General features: G+C 34.7%; 1 protein-coding gene across 4 annotated transcripts in view; it reads right to left on the bottom strand.

Annotated features, from left to right (window-relative positions):
* The window catches only part of ITPRID2 (ITPR interacting domain containing 2), a 41,084-nt gene extending 22,773 nt beyond the window's left edge, over positions 1-18,311 (bottom strand). For 3 of the 4 annotated variants that reach the window (XM_037849096.1, XM_037849099.1, XM_037849097.1), the window contains exons 1-9: positions 17,964-18,311; positions 17,567-17,612; positions 14,219-14,268; positions 13,355-13,411; positions 11,285-11,324; positions 11,103-11,201; positions 9,721-9,929; positions 8,278-8,942; positions 1,755-1,827 (exon numbers count right to left, since the gene is read on the bottom strand). In XM_037849096.1, the coding sequence (XP_037705024.1) occupies positions 1,755-1,827; positions 8,278-8,942; positions 9,721-9,929; positions 11,103-11,201; positions 11,285-11,324; positions 13,355-13,411; positions 14,219-14,268; positions 17,567-17,612; positions 17,964-18,168 (1,444 nt within the window). In that variant the 5' untranslated portion in view covers positions 18,169-18,311. The remainder of the gene's footprint in view (positions 1-1,754; positions 1,828-8,277; positions 8,943-9,720; positions 9,930-11,102; positions 11,202-11,284; positions 11,325-13,354; positions 13,412-14,218; positions 14,269-17,566; positions 17,613-17,963) is intronic. The other variant, XM_037849098.1, reaches the window with a different exon arrangement.
* Positions 18,312-26,797: the final 8,486 nt, after the last annotated feature.

Below are 26,797 nucleotides of genomic sequence, written 5' to 3'. Positions count from 1 at the left end.
GATACAAGATATTATTTCCAATTAGAATCTAGGAAGTTAGAAGAAATGTTAAAGTGAAAACAAAATAAAATCTGGAAATTTTATTTGTCCACTATCATTAAGAACCAAAACAGAACACATGTATATACTACACCTGACTAAAGAAAACTGTATGTCTTCTGTAATAAGAAAACTTTTGGACTGCTCTCAACATAGCCAATGAGTTAGCTTGTGACATGAGTTGAGTCACTAAACCTCTCTGGGTCTCAGTATAGAAATCCCAGTACTAGAAATGAGAGTGAGAGCATTGCAACTTCAACAGTCCTAATATTAAAGTATGAAGTATTTTTATGCATTCACTATATGCATTTTTATTACATTTGCGAAATGAATACAGTACTACTGATACCAATTCTGTGACTGTGATTAAGCTAAGATACTTACATATCACATTATCAAAATTTGATAAAACACTGTGTAATTCTATTTCCCTCTCTCAACACATACATACAAAACCATTTTACCATTAATTTACAAAAATCTGATTCATAAAAATGTTAACACTAGAAATAAGAGACCCTTATTTCTTTGAAGAGAGGAAGAAATGCTGATGTGATTACAAAACATACTCCATCTTTCCAACCACAGTGAGTTTTCTCTTAAAAAAGATAATTTTTTGACACATGAAACACTTCTTTTTCCATTGTACACCTAGTCTACCCATCTAAAGCATAGACTCCTTAATAGCTATGACCTTGGCCTTGTAACTTACACCTCTGAATAGTGTAGAAATTTTATCTCAGACATTTTGATGAAAAAATCCAGAAATACATATATACATATGGTTTTATGGGCTTACAAGGAGAAGAATATTATAGGAAAGTTCATTTTGTGTCTGAACCATAACTGTAGTCACCTAGTAAGAGTGGAGCTCTTGTGTCTTATTACCAATGAAAGAAAAATTATATGCAAATCACCTCTTCTGAAGTAATTTCAGAGATCAGGAGAGAACAAACATGTAATTTCCTAGGAATTTTTGTTTAAAAAAAACAAAAACCAACAGGGTGGTTCAGCATGTGCAAAGTTTTAAAAATAAACAGTCCTAGCTTCAGTGATCATTTTTACTTCTTTACTTCCTTCCTGACTTTTTCTAAATCTCAAAAGCTTTGTGAAGTTAAAGATTAGACAACTTTTTTTCTGTTTCAAGTTGAAAGTGAAAGGAATGGGCTCAAATTCTTTGGTAAATAATTAATAATTCAAGAGTGATATCTACAGGTACTCACCTTTGATCCATGTTTGAATTTAATTCAACTGGGTTTAACTATTGCTGAGAGATTGGTAATTTTTGTATTACCAATAATACTAATTCATGTATTATATGCCTAGGATCCATACTTAAATAATGAAAATCCAGAGACAGAAACTACAAGTGTATTTCTGAATCATAACAGTATAAAATCAGCCCCAAATCTCCTGTTCTTTCTATCACTTCCCATTTAGCCCTAAGGCAGAACTGAAAAATAGTTAAAGTACACAGAACTGTGTGACAAGATCATCACAGGATAAGCAAACTAATAAGTTTATGAGCACGAAAGGCTTCAAGAAAATATAAAATATCATATAACCAAACAGTAATGAAACATGCATACCTATGTTTTTAATGTTCTTCTTACGCTTACAGGTACTTCAAATACAGATAGATAAAACTCCTTTTCCAAATCAACTGGCAACACATCAGTATTACTCTCAAAAACTAGTGGATATTTGTCACTTACCTCTTTTTGATTTGGTAAGACCTAGCTGGTAAGTGGCTGGAACGTGAGGAACCTCTCCCTCAGTACTTTGAACCTAAGGAAGAAATGTAGAGCACTGAACCATTATATACATACATACATTTAAATGAATATAAGACGTGTTATCTCAAAATTGTGAGAATGCCTCACAACTCAATTGTCTAGTTAACAAAGCACTGCATGTTTGTAGATGGCCAAAAAAAAAAAAAAAAAAAGAAAAGAAAAATGGCTGCATGTATAAACTATCATTTTTTTTAAGTTACTATTAGGTGAAAAATAAATGCAGAAGAAAAAAGTTATTCTCTAAATGTTAAATTTCAAAGCTTTGGGTCAAGTCTGGCAGAAACACTAAAACATTCATTGCAGCAGACCATTACTGACACACAGCTGAACCAATTACAAGTGTTGCACCTTTGAAGATGGAATATCATGTTCCAATTGCGAAATTTTCTAAATCCTTCAAATTTTCAGGCATCAAAAATCACTCATGTGTAAGACTGCTTGGACCTGACAAATGTTCTTTGAAGACTTAACTTGAGAGTTGTAAGTAGAAAAGCAGGTTTCTTACAGAACTAAAATGTTGAAAGATCTGAACCATACATTATCTCTAAAAATTCTGCTCAAGGAATGTATCAAATCCACAGAGGTTGTTTTCTTGTGCTATGTCTTTTTTTTCCTACTTGCACAATCACATAATTTAGGAATTTTCATATTCCTTATTCTCCACCTCCACCCTCCTAATAGTCTACCTGATCTAGCATAACTCACTCTATAGTAAGATTAGACATTTGGGGGTAAAATGTACTAATTTCCATCATTTTATCCTGCAATAATTACTATTTAAAATAGTAACTAATATCCTAGCAAAGTAGGCATACTAGTCAAACATGGGTTTTTGACCCTGAGAAAATCAAGCAAAAAAGCAAATAGGTTTTAGGTAGAACTCTGGTAGTTCTGAGTGATGAATCTATTCAAGAACAAAAAATATCCCATAGGAATAAAAGTGGAATGAACAACGTTTAGAAAAAAAAAAAAAAAACCCAAAGGCTAAAGATATTATTACCCAATTTAAAAACTAGTCTGGTTTGTGAGACCTTTGTTCCACACAGTTCCATGATCCCATGTTTATGAACCTTTTTAAAAATGAAAGCACACTAGATATTTAAAACAATCAACTCTGAATCAGATCTATAAAATCGATTTTACTATTCCTTTTTATTATTTAAAAATTGTAATATTATATTCTTCAGAATAGAAGACACAAGTTCAACAGGAAAACTATTGTTTTATGTTCAAGGGAACAAAATGCATTCTTCTTATATTCAACAAAAGGTCTATTATTAGTCTCTATTCAGGCCTAGCCTACTTCAAAGAATTTTCTATAAAGTAAATATCAATCAGTCAAAATAAAGTAAACAGAAATCCAAACGCCTCTTCAATTATATTCTAAGAATCTTGGGTTAGACACAGCATTATGAAAAAAAGTAAATTATCTTTCATTTTCAAATGTAGAATTATCAGATTTTCTTTTCCTATTTCTTTAGACTTAAAAAGTAGTCACAAAAGAATACATGACTTTAATGAATATATATCCCCAATATGCTATCCTTAAGATGCAACTCTATAATAGAATAATAACAACAAAAATCCACTTTCTCTCCTTCCATTATAAATTCCATAAGTAAATAAAAGAGCAATCAAAAAAAAAAAAAAGAAAAAAGCTGAAAGGGTCACAATTTACTAATACAACTACTAAAGTAGAATCACTCTTCTCATTTACTAAGCAAAATCATAGTACCACTTACTGAAGTAGAGACAGACATGGTAGTGATAATGGTTGAATTTCTTAGATTGTATTTTATTATTGGTCACAATTAAACAAAAGAAAGCAGTCAAATTTGAGATGGGGTACACCATAGAAGATTCTAAATCAAATACAGAACTTACAATTTACATGGCAGGTTTTCCCCTATTCAATGGTTTCTAAGCCTCAGTAGAACTCTGGTTATTTGCTATGGTTGTTTTCATTAAATTAACAAGAATGGCAAAACATTGATAACCGAATTAAGTGAGGGGTATTGGAGGTTTGTTATACAATATATTCTCTAACCTTTGGTTAAGACCAAAATTTTTCATAATAAAAATGAAAAACAAAACAAAACAAAATAAAACACCAAAACACTAAACCAAAATGATCAATCATTTAGTCTTAGTGGTTCAAGATTTAAAACTATGAAAACAGCTTTAAACTATGAAAACAGACATTTGGGCTACTTTATTTAAAAAATGTTTCAGTAAACAAAAAATATATACCTTTCTAAATCAAAGTCCTGCTAACATGGCTGGCACCTATTTTTTTTTTGGTAACATCTGTCATATTTATTTTGAATAAGATGAAACTTCTAGGCACAACACTACTACATTATGTTCTTTAGAATAGGTAATGTGTAGATGTTTTAACCGAGTTAATCTTTCCTCAAAAGATCAAAGTCATACGTATAGTATAGTAGTTTTAAAAAAAAATCAGAAATAGAGCTTCAGAAATTACAACTAATTTTTAATGTCATCTCAAAAAAGTTCAAAGGAAAACATTTTTCCAAAGAAGTATATGGAGCTATGCATCAGATAACAGGAGTTCTTATCCAATTTCTGGCCTTATGAACCAATCTGAACTTCAGCAAGTTATACTACTTACTCAAAAGTAGCAGGTTTTTATCAAGACCTGAATTCAAGTCTTATTCATGCCACTTACTGGCTAATTGGCTTAAGATAATTATCCGTGGTAATTATTTCTATTTTATCACTGGAAAATAAAGATTAAGACTCCTACTTCTCAGATCCTCATCAAGATCAAATGAGATTGTAAGTAAAAGTACTTTGAAATAGTAAAGTAGTAACGATTTACAACAGCTCCCTCTCCTACCATCCCCTGGATCTCTCTTTGCTGACCACCTCTCTCCAGCGAGGCACTGATAACAAAAGAAATATTACATTCCTCAGATAGAGGTGGAGAATCGCTACTGTAACATGATATCAATTGCTTGGGGAAAACAAAAACAGAAATGCTTCCTCGTCTGTTGAAAAAAATGGAATAGGAATTCAAAGATCCCTTTCTGTGCTAGTTTATGATTCTATAAATATTTGCAAATTTCTTTCTTACAAAGCTCCCAAGTTTTACATATACAAATACAAATATCTGACTTATTTTTACTGTTAGACAAATACTTTTTTTAAAAATGTTAACTGAGATCTTTTAGACAAAAAAAAAAAACAAATAAAACTTAGTGGTTAACTGGGCTTTGAAGTTACAGGTAGCTGTGCATGTCATGTGTTAGAATCCTTATTCTACTGCAAACACAATACTTGCCTTCAAAAGACATACAGTGAAATTCGGAAGGCCAAAGGAACAACTGTATCTGTCAAATATCTGACTGGTTTGGGATTATTTTAACTCAAGATAAAAAGTATAATAGAAAATGATTCTGAAACTTAACAGCTAAAGATAAGTAATGAAGAACATTAGTTAAATCAACAATCAGCATGAAGACAGGACTAGGAACAGTTACCAAAACTTCAGTAGCATAAATTATGTATACATCCAATAACAGCTATATTTGAATATAAATTGACTTACAGAGCAACAAGAGACACAACAATCTTGTCTACAGATATAACACAGATAAAAGTTCTCTTCCTCTGTAATACTTAACTGGGAGAAATTTTTCTTTTACATCTAAAAGGAAAAAAATTGCTTATTGAGTAGGATGATTTTGATTTAATTATGAAATCATTCATCCTACTAATGTGGCTCCAAAGAATTACCAAGATATATTTTCACAGTAAATGCAAAAATTATCCAGGCAAGTCATTAAGAATGAGAAAACTCAAAAGCAGGGTTTTATAAGTTTTAGACACACTGAAACCTTTTAAATAGTCTACAAAACAACTTTTTTATAAGGCAAAATGACTTTCAATTGAGAAATAGTCTCAGGCTTTTTTTTTTTTTTAAGGCCAGTTTTATTCTCATAGGACTCGCTCAATTCTGTCACCTATTTATCTCCTTTTACATTTAAATATTCCCTCTTTACTCCTGGTGACTGTCAAATGGTCTGGCTATTTCTTGCTACTAACAATTCTTACCTCCTGCCTCAGCAACATTAGGCAGCTTTATGCACAAAGCCACGTCTCCAACATTTTCTCCTATCTAGCCACACCAAAGCATCCGAAGTGGCTTACTGACTGACACACACACACACATACACACACAGAGAGAGAGAGAGAGAGCGCGCGCGCAACTTATATAAACTAGCTGTTTTTATAAGTAAAAAAAATTCCCAATAGGAATCAAACCTCAACAGAAAGGAGTCAAAGAAAACAAAGAAACAAAAAAAAAAGTAACCATCTACTTTGAATGGGATCTAAAAGTATGCTTCAATAAGATTGTTCTCATCATTTGTCAATATGATTCAATCATGCTCGGGAGAAGAGGAAATTAAAGTAACACATTATTTCCCTTCTTTATCCATTGTTCTACAAACTCTCTTTAAAGTTCCCAAAGGGATAAAAACACAACTCTAGGAGGTTTTTAATTTATATTTTAAATATATCTGAAGAACAAGGATTCATTAATCTTAAAAGTCCCCATAGTCCCCATATTTACTACGTAGCAATGGTGAACACAGTACATTCTTTTTCTGAAACCAAAAATCTATTATTCTTCAACCAACAAAGCATTAATCTTACACACTTCAAAAATGTTCATGTCAATGTTGCATTACTTTCTTTATTAACTGCTCTTGCCAGCAGAGGGAGCAAAAAAATAGTCTAGTATCACCAAATGTTAACTTTACACCAAAACGCAGCTACCACTTTATAAACATTTAAAAGACCTATCATGTATGATATCTTAACAATTAAAAACAAAAAACCCATAGCTTTGAATTCAAGAATTTTAGAAATTAAAAAGGAACTTCTTTGACTTATTTGAAAATACACATAAACGAGTTATCTTCCAGTGTGAGTCACCAATGTCAAATTTACAACTACCTAACACAATTTGACTAGATTATATCCTCTATTGTATTAAAATAATAACTCTGATAATCACGTCTAATTGCCACAGAAGACAGGTCTTAACGGAAGGCAAGAACTTGCACTTTAATTATCTGAGTGCTAGGACAAGCTTGAACCAAAACTAAGTAAAAAAGGCATCAAATAGCAAAATGGAACAAAGAGATTCTAATGATAAAGTATTCATGTACTCAATATAATGAGAACTAAATTATATTAGGAATTAAAGAAACTTAAAAATACATAAAGTAATAAAGGGGCAAAAAGGTTACAAGAAAATATAAAATATTACAAAGGGCTATTTCTGTTCTCTTTTTATTTTGCTTTTCAGTTGTGATTATTAAAACATACATTCAGAGAAACAAAAGAGATAAACAGCCTAACAGCAAGCAAAAATTTGCATAAAGGAAAAAATCTTCAATAATGTGACAGATACACACTCACCTAAGAGGACATTTTTGGGCAGAATCAATTATTTAATTTTCCAATTCCCTAAAACCATAGCATATGATTCTAATACTAGAGAGATTACTAAAACTAATCTTTCTATAACAAATTTTAAAAAGAAAAGTACATATAATTTGTAGCCACAACTCTTTCAACTCTATACATATGCTGAATTCCTCTGCATGTAAAATGAGACCAGTACTGCCTGCCTTACAAATTGAGAAAGAAGGTACCTCAAGCGCCTAGTAGAGGGACTGCCAGGAGGAAGGTGCTTAGAAAACTTCAATTGCCTGCCCAAGTCTCTATAGCTCTAACTCGTATGTATCAGGTCCTGCTATTCAAAAGAAGTTTCAGTTGAAGAATCTCATCAAAACGAATAACTTTATCTTTTCAATTTGAAATTTATATAAAGTAGCAGGAACATCACTGAGCAAAAATGTCAAGTAACCAAAAATAGGTCTTCTAAGTGTGCAGAAACCCTATTCCGTGGCCTTTCAAACCTCCTTCTTCCCTCCCCTCCCCTTCAGGCACACACTATCTTCATGTTTTTTACAGTCCCTTATCAAAACCTATGCTCACAGACTTCATCACAATTATCCTTATCACTGAGTTATACTTGCCCAAAGGTAGAAAGAAATTAAGTGGCAAAGACAGAACTCAAACCTTATTTGATTAGCAAGATGACTGGAGTTTGAATATACTCTCAGGACTTTCTTTGGCATTAAAATCTTAAAGTGAGAGAGAAAAGGTAAGCTAGTGGATGACAAGAGGATCTCGAGGAGCTGATGTATTGTCCCATAACCCTGGCATCATATAGTCCTGTGATCAATACTTGGTTTGTGAAACACAAAACAAAAACCTGGAAAGTAAAAATTAGAACATATTTTTCTAGTATAGACCTACCAGCTACCTTTCATTTTATAACATTTATAGGCACTTTTTTTCCTAACTCACCATTTAAAACAGGTCCCAGTAATTTTTTACCTACCTCTTCCATTTCGAAGGAGTCCTTCTGCTGTGTCATTATATTTCTTATCGATGGATTTGTCAGTGGTGCACATAGCTCTTTTTCAGGTGTGGACATATGGACATTTTTCAACTCACTGCTATTTTCCAGCTCAGTGTGGCTGGACATGTTGAAATCACTATTTAAATCAGATTCTGTAATACCAGGTTGCTCACCTAGTCTTTCAGTTTCTTGGTTAAAATTACTATTTGCTTCATCAGAAAGTCTATCAATGTCATCATTCTCCCTTACAGTTGCTGAACCAGCTGATACCTCTTCTTTAACTGTAGCCAACATAGAAGATGAATCTTTCTTCTTAACAATTTTTTGAGACTTTTGATCATTTTTATTGCCACTTTCTTCAATCACTGAAACATTTAGCATCTTTGCTTTTTCAATTGCTGGGGAAGGATTACTGCCTTCTCCTTTCTCTGCTTTATCAACACACAAATTTAGTTTTGATAGTGTTTTCATTAAACGATTTGCAGTGTTACTTCGAGTTAAAGGTGGTGGTGAATCTATCTCTTTGTTAGAGGTCACTGAGGATAAACTTCCAATTCTCTGCAGGGGAGTACCCGAGACTTGAGAATATAAAGAAGAAAATGCATTGGCCACAGTAGTAAGCACTTCAATTTGACGAAAACGGCCTATAAAAGAAAACATTAAATTTACATATATATACATATACATATATATACATATACACACACACACACACATAAAATCTATACTACTGTTTAGGCTTTCAATAACTTAACTTAGAATTCAAAGATTATGAAACAAGATTTCTTTATCTAACACATACACCTTCCCTAGATTTACTGGGCAGGGAGAGACAGAAGTTTTACTCTAAGAACTAGTACTCTAAGTACATATTCTATACCTATTTGGGTGGGGGAAGGGATTTGCAGCTCTCTTAAAGCTGTTTTATGGACCCCCAGGGATCCCATTTTTCAAACCTCTGGTCAACAACAAAAAAATAGCCAAATACAATATGAATAGAAATTATCAAATTAGCCACACTATTTTAAATATATAGAAAATCCCCTGAAATTGCCTGACTTCATTTAATGTTTACAAGGCCCCTCCCCTACTTCTTCTCTTATTGAACAAAACCATCTGAAGAGAAGTAACACATAGCAACACTTCAATGTATCAAAAATTGGATGGGGGAAAAGAACAGGCAAATTAACCTCTTAAAGTAGAATAATTAAAATTCAGAATAAGTAAAACATTTAATGTGCTTTAAAAAAAAAGGCTTTTTTTAAGTGAAAAAGTTATTCATATCCTTTGACACCATTATTTTTAATCTCATTAGTTAACTTTTTGGTGCAATTTCTGGAAGTCAGTAAGGCTTTAAAAATTAGACCATTTTGCTATGGATGCTATAATTTAAAATAATCTATTAGCACTTTAAAACCTTACTTGTTAAAGCGTAATTTGGGTTTTCTACTTCCATCCGTTGCATTTGAGCACTCAAAAATACTTTAATATCTATCCCTCTGGCAAATGATGATGAATTAAAAAATCTTGATGGAATTTTAGAAGCAATATCTGGTTCATCTCGTCCAAATCCAAGATTATAAAGAATCTCCTCAGGATCTTCCTCATAAAGTTCCAACAATTCTGAAACACTACCAAAAAAAAAAAAAAAAAAAGAAAGAAAACATCAAAATAAAATAACTCTATAGTCCACAACACATTATAAATGAATATATATTCTTGCTTTCCTCTGATAAAATCTTTTTCTACAGCCTATGCTCTTTAAATCATCACTTATTTCAACGTCTTTATACATTGTGTGTACTAAAGGGTTAAAAACGTTCATTCTCTCAAGCTGTTTGTACTGGATCCTCATCTTATTTTTTTTGCCCTTTTAAGAAATTCACAGTAAAGCAGCTAGAACAATTAGAGGACAGATGAGGAGGGACAAGGAATAAACAAATCAAAGAAGAAATGAAAAGGGAAAATACTCTAGGAAGGTGGTAGAACTTTGGTACAAGGGGCATTCTGTGGAACTTAAGTTTATCTGCTCTCTGACTGTCCTAGAAGAGGAGAAACAGTTAACCTGATCTCAGAAAAGTGAGGGAGGAGCTTATTTTCAATTTTCCTCTAACAACTTCCACTCAGGAAATAGGAAGTAAGGTAAAGAGAGTATGGTTTACAGAGGTAACCTCTTGCCCGAATTCTATTGGGAAATAAACACTACCCACTCCCTCTCTTATCTAATCCAAGCTTTGTTTGGGTGACTGGAGAAAAGGGGAAAGTTAGAAATGGACAATGAGCAGAAGGAAATTTCCATTTATTTCAGAGAAAATGCTCAGATTCCAATACAATAGTTTCGATAAGTTAAAACTGACTTTGTAGACACACATATTGGTTTCTTTTAATACATAATCTTAAAGATCTTTTGTTTAGTATGCTGAATATAAATCTATGCTTAAATATCAAGTTTTAAATTAGAAAGGTTTATTCTGATTTTTAGGGCCTTCTACAAGTAGAAGTTACTCTACTATGTAGTTCCTCTTTCAGATTAACAGCATTCAAAATACTCATTAATGTATTTCAGTAGCATTATAAACATTTTTGTTGCTTTTAATTTAATTTCAATTTAAAAAAAGCTCCTGTCACTTTTACTGGTACAGGAAACATAGATTCTGTTTGATTTCATACTATAAAGGCCAAACCTAAGAATTTTAAAAAGTGGTTTGAGTAGATTATCTATAATACAAAGTAATCTCACTATAATTAGTTACCTTGAGACTAATTAGTTACCTTGAGTTACCTTGAGAACTATAATTAGTTACCTTGAGACTGTCCCACTACTTTTCCCAGATCCAGTGGAATTCATACTTCTCCCTTTTTGATGAAACTGTAGTCTTCTCTCTTTTGCCAAGATATTATTGCTATAAACACAGATTATATAAAACTTAACTTTCAAAAATATTCTTCACTGTTATAAAGGAAGAGAACAAAGATAGCTACTTACCAGTTTTCAATTTGAGCATCACTCTCATGGAGGTGGTTGGCTACAGTTAAAAAGAATAAATACACAAAAAAATTGTTAGTACGTCAGTGACTACTATAACGTAATCATCAAGAATGAAAATAAGCCACAATATTATAGCTAAATTCTTAATATGCTACACTCTTGTCTTGGTTCATTAAATCTACATCATTAAAAGTAACATAGAGAGCAATAAGAGCAGGACCAGTAGCTATTTTAGAGGGTGTTTTTGTCTTTTTGGCAAATTAAACTAACTGCTTACACTTGAATACTTAAAAAGACCTCTGGATAGCCAATTAAATTTCTGTGTTTAACAGTTTAGAAATAATGTATTTCAGAAAATACAAAGACAATGCAAAGAATTTATGTGACATATCTGGTAGTGATTATTAAATGTTAATGCTGAATAATACAGAATACCTTAAGAAGAAAACATGACTGAGCATTATCTAAGCATGGCAATAATATATGGCAATAGTACACATCAGATTCAAATGTGGTTTCTTTTTTTCAAGTTAAAAGGTCATTGCAGTTATAACCAATTTTTCAGGTATATAATTTAAAACTTTCTACTTATTTCAACATGTTTTCTTTTAAAAATTGCCTTTCAACTTTACCTCAGTTAACAACTTGTAAACTAATAAATGTTGTTTATGTTTAGAATGAGTTAAATTTACTGCATTTAACCTTTATAAATGAAGGTAAAGAAGGAAATGAATTACAAACATATCTATTCCAGCACACTTGATGCTTTTTTCATTTCTTATCTGAAGTCATGGTGATTTCTTATGTTTCTTTGAATATATCCAGCACCTAGAAAGGTGCTTAACATATTGCATTCAATATATATTTTCTGAATGAATGAAAATGGTCTTGAAAGAATTTTGATTAAAACAACATAATAGCTCCACTCCTTTGTGGGACTCCCTTTTAGATTCTGGTTTCCAATGAAATCATCCAATACTGTGAAACTACCAAAGCAGATATCAAAAACGGCATATAAATACATTATTTCAGTATAATGTTTTCAATTATATTAATTGGGAAGCAGTAAGTTGCAGTTCTTTACAGAGTTTAGTCCCAGAAACCATATTAACTGAAACAAAATATTAATAACAACAACATATTCTACAGCTTTCTATTAGACTATATTAGAAAGTTCTAAATAATCTATCTCACAGATTGATTTAAAGTAGGAAAAGAACAAGGATATTAAATCTAGTGGGTTAATTCACTACTCATCAGCTTAGAATTTAAAGATTTAATAAAATCCTTAATTCTTTAACAAAAAGCGTATGTTAATAACCCCACTATTTAGCTGCCTATAGTCTATTTAACCTGATGAAATAAAACATGTTCAAAGATCTATAAAACCACTTTTAAAATACTAGTAAAACAAGCATTTACTTTTCTAAAAAAGTCTTAATTTTTACATAGCTGGATAGCTTTGTTTTTAATCCACAGGAGAAGATTATATAATCTGTGGAAACTTAAACATAGTGTAATATACTTCTAAATGCTAATGCAGTCTAGAATACGTTGGTATTATAATTTCTAATTAAACTCTACTAACTCTATTTTGTCTTTGTCCTTTAATCTTCTAAAAATCGGGAAAAAGAGGAAGAGGAGAGAGATAGGAGCCACTTAAATGCAAAGAGAAAGACATGCTGCAGCTGTAAGTATGACATAAAGCCAACTTACACTAAAAATAAGTTTCAATTTGGGTTTTCTCATGTATAAATATTTAAGCTTCCTTCCTTCTGTAGGACAATTCTTCCCCCAGTTCTATCACCATAGTTTGCTCCAAACAGTTCCTTTAAGCATCTAAGTCCAAGGAATACATATGAATATTTCAAAATGGTTTTTCAGAACATGTATTCTACAGGCTAGATTATCAACCTATAGATGAAAGGTGTCATGAAACATGTCTTAGCCATTTTCAAGATATTTAAATTCAGCTCTGAGAACTATCAACATGAAAATACTCAACTTTCACCTTTTTTAAAGTTTTAAAACTATTTGAAATACAGGTCTTAAAAAAAACAAAAATACCTTCAGCTCCCAATGACAAATCATCTTCAAAACTTCCTCCATTTCTCGCAAGCACACCTGAAAAATAATTGAAAATTCATCCTGTGTTCTGTTCTTCCCCACTCCTACACAAAATCATTGTTTTAGTTAAAACAAATTCACCAAGCGAAATATTTTCTAAGATAGAGTGAAATGTTTCAGAACCTGAATGTACTCAGAAATTGTTCTGATTATACAATTTCAAGAAGCCATGATTTGCAGCCAGGTAAAATTCTCAGAACAGGTCTACAGGCTATTTTATGCTTATTATGCCTTTGAAGATATTCAATTAGATAACATACCTTATTCAAGAGTTTCATGGAAAATCAGATCCTGGAGTAATCATTCCTCTTACCCCCTCATATTAAGTCAGGAGCTCAAGCAAGATTTTCCTGACACTGTAAATATTTTTTATATGCCTTGCCACTACCTGCACAATCTTGTTGTACTTTGAACTTTAGAATTCTGTCTTGCACAGGTGGTAAAATTTCAGGTGTGGCAATTTCACTTAATGTAAGCAAAGAAATGTTGCACTAAAGCTGACCTAGTTCATGCAATATATATTTTCCTTGTATTTTATATCTCATTTCTATATTTAATTAACCTTTATGATGCCTAACTGGACAATAAGTATCTAAGCTTCACATAGTAGAAAGGTTGGTAATTCACTTAAACTCATCACTATTTCATAGTTTATGACACAGTTTCTACCTTTTGACTTCTCAGAGCAACATTTTTTATAAACATTCAGATCACTTTTATAATTCCTCTGCATACTTTCAGCCTGAGAAAAAAATGAAGTTCAACCCTCATAAAGAGGAGATTTAAAAGGCAACTTTCTCTTACCTTTCAGTGTACTACTGCTCTGCTCATCCAGTGATGCTCCCAAAGGTGTACTGAAACCACATAAACGTATATGCCTTAGTCTTGAAAAGCTGTCTGGAGAGCTGTCATTGCACAACCTTACTTAAAAGGTTATAGCTAAGCAAGCTTCTAATCACAGTTTAACTCTCCTCCCCAAACACATAAGGAATGCAAGTGGATTACATAAATAATATCCTACTAATGGAGCAAACGCCTATCACCAAGTCAGTTCATCAGGAATGGTTTAATCACACCTCTGATCTGTCAGCAATTACAAGCAGAATGACAATTACATATGACATGAATTGGCATTTTCTTTACCAAAACAACAACAAAAAAGAATGACAACAGCATTGAGAAAATATCTGCTTCCCTTGATCCTTCCCAATAAACAGAAAACAAAATCAAAAGAAAACCAAACCAATCTTTAAGAGTGGGTAACCTAACCTTAACAAAATTGAAAAGTCCGAGTCTAGTTAGAAATAAAGCTTAACAGTTTACTTAAACCTCATCTGTTTCTCTATCACTAGCATTTCTGAGCATCACTCAATAACTATCTTTTCTGATATAAACAGAAAAGCTTGAGATTCACTTTCTGCTTTTAAACTAAAAAAGTACACATATTCTTTTTTAATTCTGAAAATAAGATGTCCACTTAAAAATCAATATTAAAAACAATTAGCCATTGCTAAAAGTCTTTCACATTTTTGTAATTCAAATATAGAGGACTTGGAAATCTCTTTTTTAAATACAAAAATCCTTTTCATTTCTTTTCAAAACTAAGTTAAAGGAAGAAATATTGTTTCATTTTAAAGTTCTGTCTTATAATACAAACCTGTCTTCAAAAACAATTTATAACTCTTACAAATTCCTATTAGACACGAGATCAATTATGAAAATATCCATTTAGAAGAAATATTATTGAAATGCCATTATGTACAAGCAATACATACCACAAGGAATGGAAGTTCTTTGACAATTAGTGATTTTTAAATGTGAAAGAATCATAAGCAGTCACCTCACAGATATTAATAAAACTTTGAACTAAGTTTTTGCATATATTTTAATAAAATTTTAAAATAGCCATTAGAAAGCTATTGTTTTCCTCTGATGGCTACTTTCTTAGTTAGGCCAAAACACTGTATTCTCCTGCAGATGTCTGTACTGGTCTGTGCACTAAAAGAAAATGGCAAATAAGCAGACTATAACTGGCATTCTATAAAAACAAGTTTCTTCCAAATTCTGTCAAAAACTCTATCCGTTCTTACATGCTAAGTCAAGCAATTTGTTTCAATTTAGCTCCCTCTCCCTACACAAAAAATGCTTATCACAATAAAGACTCCCTTTAAGGAACAAAAACATGGTATCTTTATTCAGGATATGGACAGAAGAAAACAAAGAATATCTGAAAACTTATCAGAGGGGAAAAACACTGTCTTCAGGTCATTTGGCTTCATAATGTACAAAATATATAGATGTACAACTCTGGAAGGGAATCTAAGTTGGTATCCCCCCAAAAGAAGGCACTCGCATATATCTTAGCTGTTAAATCTGTGATAATATAGCCAACTTTAAAAGATTACTTATTCTAGTTTTCCCTGGTGTGAATGAATGCCACCTTTGTATAGAATAGGTACAATTGTAAGGAACAAGAAGGAAATCTATGAGGAAGTAGTAACAAAAATTACAGAATTTTCAAGGATCATTGTGTCGTGCTGAGTGCCAACATCTGAGTTTATCTTGAAGGATGCACTTTAAAAATTGACTTGTTTACTGTCTACTTGATATGAACCCTTATACAATCTTAATTCCTTTACATCGTAAAATAGACATGATTCTTCTCTTGCTCCTTTTTTTAATTCTTCTAGACATATGCTTGAATTTAAACAATCAAACAGTACAAACTTACTGTGAATGTTAAATCTACTTGAAGATACCAAGAGTAAGCCAATACTATACTTAATACTGTGTTTAAATCAAGAGTGAGATAGAAAGTTTAAAAAGACCTGAGCAAAAGTAACAAAACATCCTCTTCACTACATTTCTAAGAGGAAACTCAAAAGATGCTGTTTTCACAAGATCGCCCCCAAAAGGTCCTGAATATGCTTTTTTAAAATTTCAACCTTTTAAATTTCACATCATTTTGATATTTCACAATTAACTAAACTACTGGCATACTCTTACGATTTTCTGATCCAAGCTCCAAGTGGAATCACCTAATATCTAAGGTTATAGTCTCCTAATTTGAAAATGAGGAGGTTAGATTAGAGCTCGATTGTTAATCTGTATTTGTCTCTGAACATATATTTCAGTGAATCTCAGAAGGGACTAGGACAGCCACAACAAAGGTGCTCTGTAATGAAGAGCGCTTAGTAAGGCTGCAGCCAATTCATCAAAACAGGATGTCAATATACTATCAACCAATATTTTATCTGTCTTCAGGGGTGAAAAATAAATTGGCATACATGAGAATCACACTCAAATGGATGAAAGACTTCCCTAAGTCTGCTACTTCAACAAAATATTAAGAGCCTAAATTGAGAAGGCAAAAAATGCTCAGAAGCAAATACCAACAAACCTGCATGAGATTTTACAACTAGCAAATAAACTGGAAGACATAATTAAAATATGAAAAAAGCACACTTTACTATAGTCACATTTACTTTCAACATGATTCATCTCCTGTGTATTTTATCAAACATTTTTGTACCAGTTGTCAAACATGTAATTAAAAAGATTTGTGCAGTCTGGGGGCCTTCAAAGTTCTATTTCCCTTCTGTGAATTCCAGTGCCATCTGACAAATCCATGTCCAAAAAAGCAAACTACAAGAACAAAGTTAGTAAGTTTTAAAAGTTCCCCAAACAGAATTAAGGCACAGAAATAAAATTAAAGCCCAGTTAGTGTAGTTAAGTAAATTCAACTCCTCTACAACTCACATGAAAATGATTTGACATCAGACCTACAGATGCCAAAACAAAAGTAAAATAAAATACCCCGTGATGTGTAAGAATTCGTTCAAACAAAAACTGGGCATACACAATAACCTGGCATTATTATCTGGACAGATTTCTGATCTGATGTTAAGATCATGCGTGAGCAGCTGAAGTCCTAACAAACTATAAAGCCAACACAGTCACCAAATAATCAGCGGTCACAGAACTTTCATTTGCAATCGCTTAAAGACGGAAGCTATCCGCCGGGCTCACTTTCCGGTTTATAGCTTACAATGGCCATGGAACCCACAGGACAGTGGCCCGAGTCACTTAGCTCGGGTGCCCCATCTGCGCGGATCTCCCTCCGGGACGCGGGCGGCACGAGTGAAGACTCACCGGCAGTCCTTGAGCCATATCGCGATCTTCTCGTTGGGCACGTTTCCTGCGGGGCAGGGCGAAGGGACAATTCGTTACCTACCCCGGGGGAACTCCGACGGCAGAGTCAACCCGGAGACATCAGGGTAGGAAAATCTACTGGAAGCTAAATGCAGCCTAAGCAACACGTATGTCTTAATCTCCATCTGAAGGGAAACCAGATGGCACCCGGGGTGACTATGTTGACGCTGAAGACACTTGTCAACAGCGCGCGTTTAAAGGTCGGAAGTGTCCCCCCTCCCCTCGCGAGGATCTTCCAAAACTCACAGCACTCGCCCAATGCGCACGACGACTTCACCCCGCCCGCCTACCCTTCCCGCATTCCCCCGCCGGTTGTAGTCCGGAGGGGCGCACCGACCTCTTCCCGCAGCCGCCGGCAGTTTCGCGCCGGGGAGGTCCTCGTCGTCGTCCTCGTCGTCGTCCTGCGTCGTCGCTTCTGTGGAGAGATCCTCCGTCCCCGACGCCTGCCAGGAGCCGCGGCACTTGGCCCAGGCCTTCCTCCTGCGACTCGCCACTTGCCAGTCCAGTTCCTCCTCCGCCGATGCCACCAGGGGCCGATCCATGGCCGTGCCAGGGACTCCACAGCACCAGCCGGAGCCTGCTCGAGACACGGTGGCGGCGGCGGGGACCCCCGCCCCTGCTGTCAGCGCCCGGTCGGGCTGGGGGCCCCGGGGAGCAGGAGCGGGAGGAGGAGGGGACAGGGAGGGAGGGAGGGGAAGGAGGGGGAGGAGGCCGGCGCTTCACATGTAGCCGGCCGGGCGCGACGCGGGAGCGCGAGTGGCCCGAGTAAGCACGGCTGAGAGCGTAGCAACCCGGCCCCTTGCTCCCCACCCCCAGCCTCCGTCTCCCGCCTGCCGCCTGCCGCCTCCCGCCTCCCGCCACCAACCTCCCCGGCCCCGCCTGACGCGCTCCAGGCCCTGCCGGCCGCCGCGCGTCTGCGCGCCCCTCCCTCGGAGGCGTCTCCACGCCCCCTTCCGGCCTGGGGTGCGAGGGCGGGAACCGGGTGTGGGGCTGGGCGGCGCGGAGCAGAGCAGACCGTGCGGCACGCTTCTCCTAGCAGAGTGGACCAGATTTGTCAATAATCTTTTCTTCCTCTCATCTCCTCCTCCCTCGTCCAAAAATAGAAATAACGTGGGAAGGCCAAGTCTCACAAAACGCCCCCTCTTTACTGTGTGAAAACAAGTGTCGGCTTGGGCGCCCTCAAATTTAAGCTTTGAGGGGGCACCTGAATGTAGTGTCCAAGGAATTGTAAATAGGGGTCAAAGAAAGTGGCGCCTGATTGGTATTTCTGACCTTTGTCAAAATGTCAAAACTGAAGAAGCCCAATCTTCGTGGAGTGCTAATTTCATGCTCAAGAAAGTTATTTATCGTATTGCCTTATGTATGAAAATGAATTGAGAAATAGTATTTAATCTGTAAATTCAACATTGAAGTCGAACATAGACAGGTGAAGGAAAACAGCAAGGAACGGTTGGAAAAAGAAAAAGTATTAGCTTCGATTTTGGTGCTACAAGATAAAATGATGTCAAGGTTCAGAACTATTTTTAAAATGAACTTGAGCATTCCCTTTTGTTATTCTTTTAATTTCATGAGCAAAAAAACAATTCTTATCCAAAAGCAGACCAATATTTCATATCAAGCAATTATGTTCTCCTAAACGACACACCTAAACTCTCTACAGGTATATCTATCGCTTCCAATTTTTTATTCCATTGGTATATAATCTGAAGAACAAAGGAGACCACGTTTTTAATCTTAATTTGATTTAAAAATCTACTTTTCATTAATATAATATTTTAAGGGAGAATTTTTTTCATTATATGAATGATTTCCAATATTGAAATTAAAATCAAGAAATTAATATCATTGATAAAATCCCAAAAGGAAACATTAGAATTACAAGGTGATTAAATATATTGTGATTGATAGCTACAGAAAACCATAATTTTTGGAGATTTAGAATGTAGAATGCTCTTGAGGCAGAACGGTGCCCAGTTTTTGTCCAGGAATTTACTTACACATAAGGCGTAAACTACTAAAAAAGCATGCTGATTTTCCTGTCTCCATTTTTTTCCTACCATATTTTTAGAACATGACTCCCAATTTAAAATTTCCAAAACACCCTCTCTATTTCTTACTAAAATCAACAATAACTTCTAATGATTTACCATCACCTACAAAATCAAATCTAAAATCTAGACTAGCTTTCAAGAACCATCATAATATTACCCTGAGCCTGATTTACACACACACACACACACACACACACACACACACACATACACAGAGAGAGTAAAATTTAAGGGATGCTGTATCACATTGGTTTGGAATTTCTATTAGAGAACTTAGTTATGGACATTAGAGGATTTTTTCTTTGCCTTCTCAGCCTTCAAGAGTCCTATGCAAAATGCATCTAACCCTTTAAATTGTCCTCCTATCGGCCAGAATCTAGCTGCCTTCGGGGAAGCGAGGGTGGATCATGGAAGAAGAGTCTCTAAAAGGACAGGTCAAATGCCAAGCAGAACAATATATGCCCTGACAACTCCTACCCTACCCATCTGCTGCTCCCCACTTCAATTCTATGATCTTCACATGCTCCTGCTGACTCTGTCCTTACCTCTCATTTCATTTCTGCAGTTCTGATACCATCTCTCACAGTTGCCTGATATACAGCAGAAGGTGTCTAGCATTTATTTTGGGACTGAACTGCACAGCAAATAATATTACCATCTAACTGGCCTCCCAGGGTATGTTTGGCTTCCCAGCCAGATTATAAACCATGAGAGAGTAAAGAACATTTCTCAATGTTCTTCTTGAATCGCTTACATTGTTAGTATAACATTGATCCCAAGGGACAATGAATCCTTCTTGTAAATACAGGCATATTTTGTTCTATTGTGCTTCTCAGATACTGCATTTTTTTTTTTATTTACAAAAAAAAACCCTGCATCAAAAGCACATTTACCAGCACCATTTTTCCAACAGCATGTGCTTACTTCATGTCTCTGTGTCACATTTTGGTAATTCTCACAATATTGCAAACTTTTTCATTATAATTATATCTGTTATGGTGATCTGTGATCAGTGATCTTTGATGTTACTATGATAATTGGTTTGGGGTGCCATGAACTGCACCCATGTAAGCCAGCAAACTTAATCGATAAATGTTGTGTGTGTTCTGACTGCTCCACAGACTGGTCATTCCCAGTCTCTCTCCTCTCCTTAGATTTCCCTATTCCCTGAGAGGCAACAATGTTGAAATTAGGCCAATTAATAACCCTACAATGGCCTCTGAGTGTTCCAGTGAAAGGAGGTGTTCCATGCCTCTCACTGTAAATCAAAACCTAGAAATGATTAAGCTTAGGGAGGAAGGCAAGTCAGCTAGCTGAGACAGGCCAAAAGCTAAGACCTCTTGTGCCAAACAGGCAAGGTGTTAATGCAAAGGAAGAGTCTGAAGAAAATTAAAACTACTATTCCAGTGAACACATAAATGATGAGAGAACGAAACAGCCTTATTGCTGATATGGAGAAAGTCTGAGTGGTCTGGATAGAAGATCAAACCAGCCACAATATTCCCTTAAACCAAAGCCTAATCCAGAGCAAGACCCTCTCCCTCTCTCTCTTCAATTCTCTGAAGGCTGAGAGACGTTGTTTCTGTAAGGCCTATTTTATTTGGTTTTGTTTTTGTTGGTTTTGAAGTTGTTTGCACTTCTTGTGCAACAAAACAACAAACAACAAAGAATTCTCGAGAAAGGCAATAATGGACTATAGTTTATATTTAAAAAACAAACCACTAGAGTAAAATAATAAAGAAAAAAAGTGCTGGCAAGTAATATTAGAATACAGCATAGCACACACACATCCCCCACGAGGGACATGACTCCCGGAGGAATGAATCTCCATGGCAATGTGGGACATGATTCCCAGGAATGAGCCTGGCCCTGGCAGTGAGGGATTGAAAATGCCTACTTGACCAAAGGTGGGGGTGGGGGGGAGGGTAGAGGAGAAAGGTAACAAGCTGAGGTCACAGAGGCTGAGAGATCCCAAAAAGAGTCGAGAGTCTATCCTAGAGGTTTCTCTTACGCAAGCTCCAGCTAGACATCCCAATTGGCCACAGCATGCTATGCCCCTACCAAAAGTAGTCCCCAAATACCTAGGTCCCTACCTGAGACTCTATAAAAGATGCACACACTAAGTTTTATCTTTCAGAAACTTGAATCCACCAGAGTGTTCCTATACCAGATAAGTCTAAAACCCAGAGGCAACAGCCTCTTTAAGATCAACTATCAGATGTGGCCCCCTTCCTCATACTGTCAACACCCCTTTTTAATACGAACAAGTTAGGGTGCTCACTGCCTAGACACCCCTGAAGATGGAGAAAGAGATTAAGTGAGAGGAAGGAGTAGCAAAAAACAAGATAAGACTGAACAAAGGTCTATGAATACTGAAACTTTATATAATTATATATATATTTTTGGATGCTGGGGTGTTGAAATGGCTGGAAGGAGGTAAATGACATGGTGGAAATGTAGCCTATAGAATCCCTTGGGATTTGCTCTATAGCTGCTCACTGAGTTGTGCCTTGAAGGTCTTCACCTTTCTGTATATACCCTATATTACATAATAAGGAAAGAACTGAAATTGTGGAACTCTAACCCATAATAATTCTTGAAATTACCTATGTGACTGCTTGTTGAGCTGTACATCAAGAGATGACACCTTTCTGTATGTATTTATATTTTACAATAATGGAAATGGCTGAAGTTGTGGAACTGTGACACCGACCCCACCCCCACACTGGCAAAAAAAAAAAAAAAAGAATAGAGTATAGCAATTATTGAATATCTAATAGCACAATTTTATGCTTTTTATGTAGCAATTATCAATGCAAAATATTGAGGGTGCAGAAATAATAAAGAAGGAAATCCTTGAAGCAGCATGCTATTTTCTATAAAGGGGGGGGCTTTTAATTGTATTTTCAATTTTGAGATTTTAAAAAATGCACAAGATGCTTCACTTATTCAATAATAAATGCTACACATGTGGAAAACCAAGCTGTTTGCTTCTTGAAGGATATTTTTCCAAACAAGTACTGTATTGTAGACTAATTACAAATCCATATTGCAAAAGCTCTATATAAAGAATATTGCCTGAGTTACTAATGTTTACAAGAGGAAAAAACAAATTCATATTAGATGTGGATAATTCCATCCAGCATGGTGTAGTGGAAACAGTAGGGGCTTTGGTGTTGGACTGAAATTTGAAATCCTGCTGTCTAGCTGTATGGCCTAGAGCAAGACAGCTAATAACTCTGAGCATTACTTTCTTCGTGTGTGAGATAGCAATCATAACTACTTTTTGGAGTTGATGTGAGGATCGTGTGAAATAAAGCAGGTGTTCACTACAGCTATTAAATTATTACATTTTAGAAGGCATAAAGGAATCAATTTCAAGTGGGAAGATTATTCTTATCCTAGTAAAGGGCATGTTTATGCTTCTGAATTTTGAAAATGCTTACGCAGTTGAGTTTTGAAAATGGCCTACATTCAGGCTAGGACAAAAAACATACTTGGGTTATATTAGGCAGCTTTAAATGGAAAAGCCTAAATCATAAGTGAAATAGTATGCTCAGTTTAAGTGCTTTAGTTGTTTTTGCTTTTCCGCATCTTACAGGTGACTCAAAATTATATATAAAAAAAAATTCAATTGTGTAGACTAAGGCATTTAGATTCTAGTTACAGTATTGTTTCTTCAATAATATTTATGTAATGAAAACTTTTATTTTGGACTTTAAGATCTAGGTAATTCAGAATCTGATTGGAAAGTGGTAGAGTTGTAGCTTTGCCAAACTTCACCCCTTATTAAGACAAAAGGGGGCCAGGAGGTACAAGGTAAGTTGAATTGCAGGTTAAATAAACAGAGCAGTATTTTATATTTCAACAGAACTGCCTGGAGAAAATAATTCTGGATGAATTAAATTTGGAAAACACTTCATATTATATTTTCTCCAGCCCTTCCCCCAGTCACAATGAATGTTTAAGACGTGAAAAGTTCTTCAAACTTAATAAAAGCTAAACTGTTTAGCTTTGTTAAACACAGTATTTCTAAAATTCATTTCAACAGGACATATTTTTATTCCCTTCAATATATCTATTATCATTTCCTAAGATATCAGTGGAATAATATGCAGTAGGATAAAAAAGAATCAAAGGGAAATGTTACTCAACTAGTAAATGCTTCAAAAACTTTCAAAGATTTATTACAAATCATGTAATTGAACTATTAGGAGAAGTCAGTCTGACTTAGTTTGGTCCTTTGATATTTTCCTCTAAGTCACTGTAGTAAGTTATATATAAAAGAAATAAAATTGCATGTTTAAGGTCTATAAATTCAAACATATTAATCATTCTTATGGTCCTTCCACATTAGCAAAAACTCAAGGATTATTAGATTATATACTATGTAGTACAAATATATATATATATATATATATATATATATATATATATATATATATATATATATATGGTGATAATCCTTGTCCTCATAAGTAAGCATTAATATGCCACAGCAATCTGCTATTTTGATTTCTTTACTTTCCCAAGTACACACCAGAAGGAAAAGCAGGTGTTAATAACTTTGGAACTTTGCCTTGCAAATTATTTACACAATCTGTGTAAGTTATCAGTTTATACTTTCTGCTTTTGTGCATGTTAAAGACTTGTCAGTTTTATCACTCATTTCGCCATTCCCAGATACAATTTCTTCAGTTCCTTACATCATGCCAAATTTAATCTTTCTGCATTGAAATCTGTGGACAGCTTGTTTTCTTTTCAGTGGCTGAATTCTCTGGTGTTTCTGAGCAACAGGTAAGAATGGCTCATCTATTCTTCATCAACAAAGGAGTGAAGCAGGATTATGTAACAGAATAAACTTTATTTGTCTGTTTCAAGAATTCATAAAACAACTCAGAGGAGGTTTTGAAATCTTCTTTACTGGACACAGTTATACTTGGGAAAAGACCCTGAAATGTTTTAAATTCTGTGAAACCTTAATGCTCAAATTTGGATCAATCATTTGTCTTTTCCTTTTCAGCCCTACCTAAAATGTTGTTTTAAGCTCTCTGACCCTTTGAATTATAAAAGCTTTTAAAGAGGTATATCTGTCAGTATCACATGCTCAATCTATACCCATCTCAACTGATATTCAGCATTTTTATGTAGTGCATAACAAAACAGGAGGATGAATTTAATGCATTTCCCAGCTTTAATACCATGCTAGTCTCTGATTAATCTATTAACACACTTTTTCTTCCTAGCTCTTGTGTTATATATTCGCTTCCTCTTTGGAGTCATTTGGAATTTCTTTTTTAATTAATTAGTTCACTATGTGTATATTTGGAATTATGAATTTACACATAAATCTCCCCTACTACATTTTACAAGTGTCAGGAGAAAGAAAGTTGGTGACTAGATGACCCATGTATCTAATACTGATGTATCTTTAAAAACTTAAGTGTTACCAAACTCATAAACATTTCTTTTTAAAATGCCCACAAAAAATGTCTTTTAAAAAAAAAGTTATTCTCCTGGTGTTCCTGAACCTGAATAAATATAAACTCCACTGGCCTCTCCCACCACATTTCCCTTCTGTAATCTCTTCTCTGCAGCTCCTTCAAGCCCATCTCAGAACAAACACAATCTGCATTCAGAACAGGACCTTTTACAAGTTGAATGGAGTTATTTTGGGTGAGTCATTGAAAGCACAGTACAAAACCTTTCCTCACCCATCAGAAATGCATTTTTTAAATAAAGCCAAAGCAAACAAAGTTTGGCAAGTTTGAGAGTACATAAAATGGGAAGAGATGGGGGTTTCTGCCAGACTCAGATAGGATTCTGGTAAACAGACTACTTTTCTATATTACATTCTACCAATTCCCCTTGCTATCACCAACCAAAAATACCTGTTCCATAAGCAACAGGTTGAGCAGGTAGGACATTGAAATTAGGGCACTCCATTTCAACTAGCACTATGATGATGAAGACAGCCAGTAGATCATAATAGCTTAGAAATTGTTTTAAATCTCCCCTTTGGACATTCTTTAATTCAGAAACTATAAGATACATATAGTTTATACTCCCTTTATTCTGATTAAATCAAGTTTTGTAAATAATGACAAGAATTTTTAGAAAGTTATATATAACTTCAATATACAATTCTTTAAATGGCTTTTAAAATGAGTGAAGCCCCATGAGAATTAATAAAATAACAAAATATTAAAGGAAATGGAGCTATAGAGATAGAAAATGGTAAGCCAGTTCCGAAGAAAATTTAAAATTGAATTATTATAATGAATAAAAAGTCTGTACAATACCTTGATAAATTTTGGATATTTAACATGCAAATATTCAAGATTTGTGAGTGAAAGTACATTCTTACTTGCCCATCTATTGAACATATTACTCACCCTGCATCCTGCAGAGAAATTTCTAGCAGAAATACAAGTGATGAGTCTTCCACAGCCTGCTACAGATCAGTTGAGAATCTCTTATGAATGAGGAGAAACCTGAGAGCAACAGGAAGATATGCTTGAACATATAACAGTAACTTAGGGCTCTTGTCTAAGATCTAATAGCCCCTAAAATCACTTTAATACAAGTTGACTCAGTACAGTATTGTGAGGTAATTAACATACCTTATAGTAAGCCCTACAGAATAGCAGAATAGCTGCCTACTCACAAAGAGTCCACCCCCAAGTTGTGGGACAAGCCAGGCACTACTGGACTTAATTATACAAGTGTTCTTGAACTCCCTGCAAATCATCAGCTTCTGCAAGCCAAGGGGACGATTACTATTGGTGAAGAGAATGAAAACTCCTGTGTTTGAAAGTTAATCTGGGTATGAAAGCAAAAGGGTCATTATAAACCAACAGATATTTCCTTCTATAGTTAGGAGCAAAGTGAAGTATTCTGGTTTCCCAAATTTTGGGGAATTTTTGTCCTCTTTACTTTTATGGTTAAGTAATAGGTTTTAAATTATAAAATGAATATTCATATAGCCTTCAAAGTTGATTTTGCCCATCTAAGAATGAGTTTATCTCATTTGGTAATATTTAAATATGATCTACACAGATTAAAAGTTAAGGGGACTTAAGTAAAGAGATTGAGTCAGTCATCAAAAAGCTCCCAAAAA

The sequence above is a fragment of the Choloepus didactylus genome, chromosome 9 (genome assembly GCF_015220235.1).
Source record: "Choloepus didactylus isolate mChoDid1 chromosome 9, mChoDid1.pri, whole genome shotgun sequence".
NCBI lineage: Eukaryota > Metazoa > Chordata > Mammalia > Pilosa > Megalonychidae > Choloepus > Choloepus didactylus.
This window is presented reverse-complemented; position numbering and strand designations above follow the sequence as displayed.